The sequence below is a fragment of the Olea europaea genome, unplaced genomic scaffold, assembly GCF_002742605.1.
Source record: "Olea europaea var. sylvestris unplaced genomic scaffold, O_europaea_v1 scaffold809, whole genome shotgun sequence".
Classification (NCBI taxonomy): Eukaryota; Viridiplantae; Streptophyta; class Magnoliopsida; order Lamiales; family Oleaceae; genus Olea; species Olea europaea.
The window spans coordinates 16,471-19,089 of NW_019266527.1; the positions used below are offsets into that span (position 1 = coordinate 16,471).

At 32.6% G+C, this 2,619-nt stretch overlaps 1 protein-coding gene across 1 annotated transcript in view; it reads right to left on the bottom strand.

Annotated features, from left to right (window-relative positions):
- Nucleotides 1–318: 318 nt before the first annotated feature.
- The window catches only part of LOC111391626 (protein TIC 22-like, chloroplastic), a 2,968-nt gene continuing 667 nt past the window's right edge, over nucleotides 319–2,619 (bottom strand). Inside the window, exons 2-8 of the mRNA XM_023016878.1 lie at nucleotides 1,944–2,035; nucleotides 1,777–1,851; nucleotides 1,526–1,582; nucleotides 1,311–1,394; nucleotides 1,140–1,226; nucleotides 808–843; nucleotides 319–603 (exon numbers count right to left, since the gene is read on the bottom strand). Coding sequence (XP_022872646.1) covers nucleotides 484–603; nucleotides 808–843; nucleotides 1,140–1,226; nucleotides 1,311–1,394; nucleotides 1,526–1,582; nucleotides 1,777–1,851; nucleotides 1,944–2,035 — 551 coding nt within the window. The 3' untranslated portion in view covers nucleotides 319–483. The remainder of the gene's footprint in view (nucleotides 604–807; nucleotides 844–1,139; nucleotides 1,227–1,310; nucleotides 1,395–1,525; nucleotides 1,583–1,776; nucleotides 1,852–1,943; nucleotides 2,036–2,619) is intronic.

Genomic DNA, 2,619 nt, shown 5'->3' on the forward strand with positions numbered 1-2,619 from the left:
AAGAAAATCTATGAAGAAAATTATAATAAGTATCATGCCTTTTTCTTTGTTCAACATTTATCCAAGTTGATTGAGCCTTCAATTTAGACTTAAAAGGGGTACAACGTCTTCTCATTTATCTTTAAAAAATTGGCTTTCTAATTATAATAAATAAAGTAAAGCTTAGTTATTAATTTTTCAAAGAAAAAATACGATTATATTTTCACATATCAATTGATAATAAATATATTAAATTATATTAATTAAGTAAATAATTGCAACTTTTTGTCAATAAAAAATAGATTCTTCACACCAGAAAAAAAAAAAGAAAAAAAAAAAGACTACGATATCTACTTTGGGGGTATGTTGATCAAACCCCTCAACATTTAAAAATGAGAAGCAAAGATATAAAGTAATTATATAAGTCAAGTCCTAAGAAGATGTCCAATTCAAGTAACTTTAAAAATAAATAAAAAAGACTTCTTAATTGGAATAATATCTCCATCATTTGAAATTATCCATCTCTCTTAATATGTCCTCATAGCTCTGGACTAATGAAAGGGTTGTAAAATCTTCTCCAGGATATGCGAAATAAACACTATTCCACTCCGACGTTGAATTATCCTGCAAAAATTTGTATATTATATGTTCAAAATACTGGACGTCTAACGAAGTTGATTCGCAATATTTAAATCACTGGAGACTGAAAACTAGTTAGTTAACGTGGGTGACACATGGAAACTTTTTTGAGAATTTTGTACCTCATATAAAGAAGAAATACAAAAAATAAATAAGTTCATAGATGAACAAGAGAGAGAGATTCCTCACCTTCATTGCTTTTATAATATCTTCAAGGGCAGCAACCTATAAGATGAAAATAGTATTAGCACAATGAATACGAAGTTCTTCTGTAACTTTCAAAAGTTATAAGGAGCACGATAAAAGGCACGAGTTACTAGTTAGAATTCTCCCTATTAGCTTACAATATATCTTTGTTTTCATATATTGGAGGCTATAATGTGGGTACCCTCCAATGTTTTGTATTCTTTATTTAATTTTTTTCGATAGCAATAAATACTCATCCCACTCAGTGATTCGAAGGAGCAGAGAAAAAAAATTTAATCAACTAAAAAATGAAAAAAGAAGAAGAGAGAAATGACCTCTATATGTGTCCCTGCATCTGAAAAATTTGATACTCCATCATGACTTGCAACTCTTGCTCTTGCCAGGGACTTCTCTAGGTCCTCCTACATACATAGAAAGATAAATTGAATGGAGATCATTTGTTGACCTTAACAAGAATAGAATAGAATTGTTAAATTTGTTTTTACCTTTTTGAAGAAAACCAGACGTCTTCCATCTGAGAACTCTTCATTTGTGATATAACAGTCTTGACATAAACTCAAATTCTTTGACTGCACCCCAAAAATGAATGTCACCATTTCTTCCTCATAGGAAAATTTGTAGAATTTTACTAGAAAAATAAAATCTTGTATTATCAAGTATTCGGCACAAAATATGTAGTATAAAATTTAGCAAAAAGAACCTCGAAAACCGGAATGCCAGAAAACTCTTTACAAGGAAGACCAGCCTTCTTTTTAACCTACAAAAAATTACAACGTAAGTTTTAGCTTTTGGGTTTTATGTTATTTTTTTAAAAATTCTATTTTCCTAGAAATGAATGCTTGCTAATCAGAATTTTAGGAGAAGAAAATGAAACATTAATAAATAATTCTAAATTCTTCAAAAGGTACAATTACGCACGCCAGAATAAAAAGTAAATGGAAAAACTCTCACCTCTAATGCATTCTTCACTTCAGTTGCCTCTGGTATCAACTTAAGAGGCCCCAATACCATATTGTAATCCATAACCTACAGAATACATGTAAAATTAATGCATTATTTGTATATAGATTAAAGAAGTTACTTAATCAAGAATAAGATTGAGAAGTATATATAATTACAACGTCAAGTCGTTCAGAATCTACGTAGGGAATCCTGGGGGGTACTGAAACTACGAGGCCATGCTCCGCATAAGCTTTGGCATCTGCCTTACCTAAAAAATACCCTAGAATTGTTTTCCTTCGATTCGTGAGTGAAGCCATCTGGGCTGCTTCATACTCAGAAAATTTGATATTATAAACAGGCACTCTGCATAATCTTTCTCCAATTTCCTCTTCAGACATAGCAAAATTCTTTTTCCTATGACGGTTGTAACGGTTTAATTCTTGCTTTGTCCAGTATTGAAGTTCGTATGCTAATTTAAGTAGATCATCATCTGAGAGAATATGGATCTGAAGCATAATCATTGTTGCCACCATAACATAATCCTTGATTGTGCGTTTATACTTCAGGTCCCTTAGGCCCATTCTTGTATTATAAACAACATAACGAGGGTAGAATAATTGCTTTAAAGCATCCCAAGCTTGATCTGGAGTAATATTCGGGGTTTGAGCTGTTGCACGGCAGCCGTTGAAGAGCAAGTTTTGGGGCATCTGGAGGAAGTTGGAGAACTGGGATTGCAGATTGTGGAAAAGCCCGCCGCGCCGCGGCGGCTCTGAGGAGGATGGCGACTGTTTTGGTTTCCACCAATTCATAGTTAGTTATGAAATTAGGGCTCCCAAACTTAAAATTAACTTC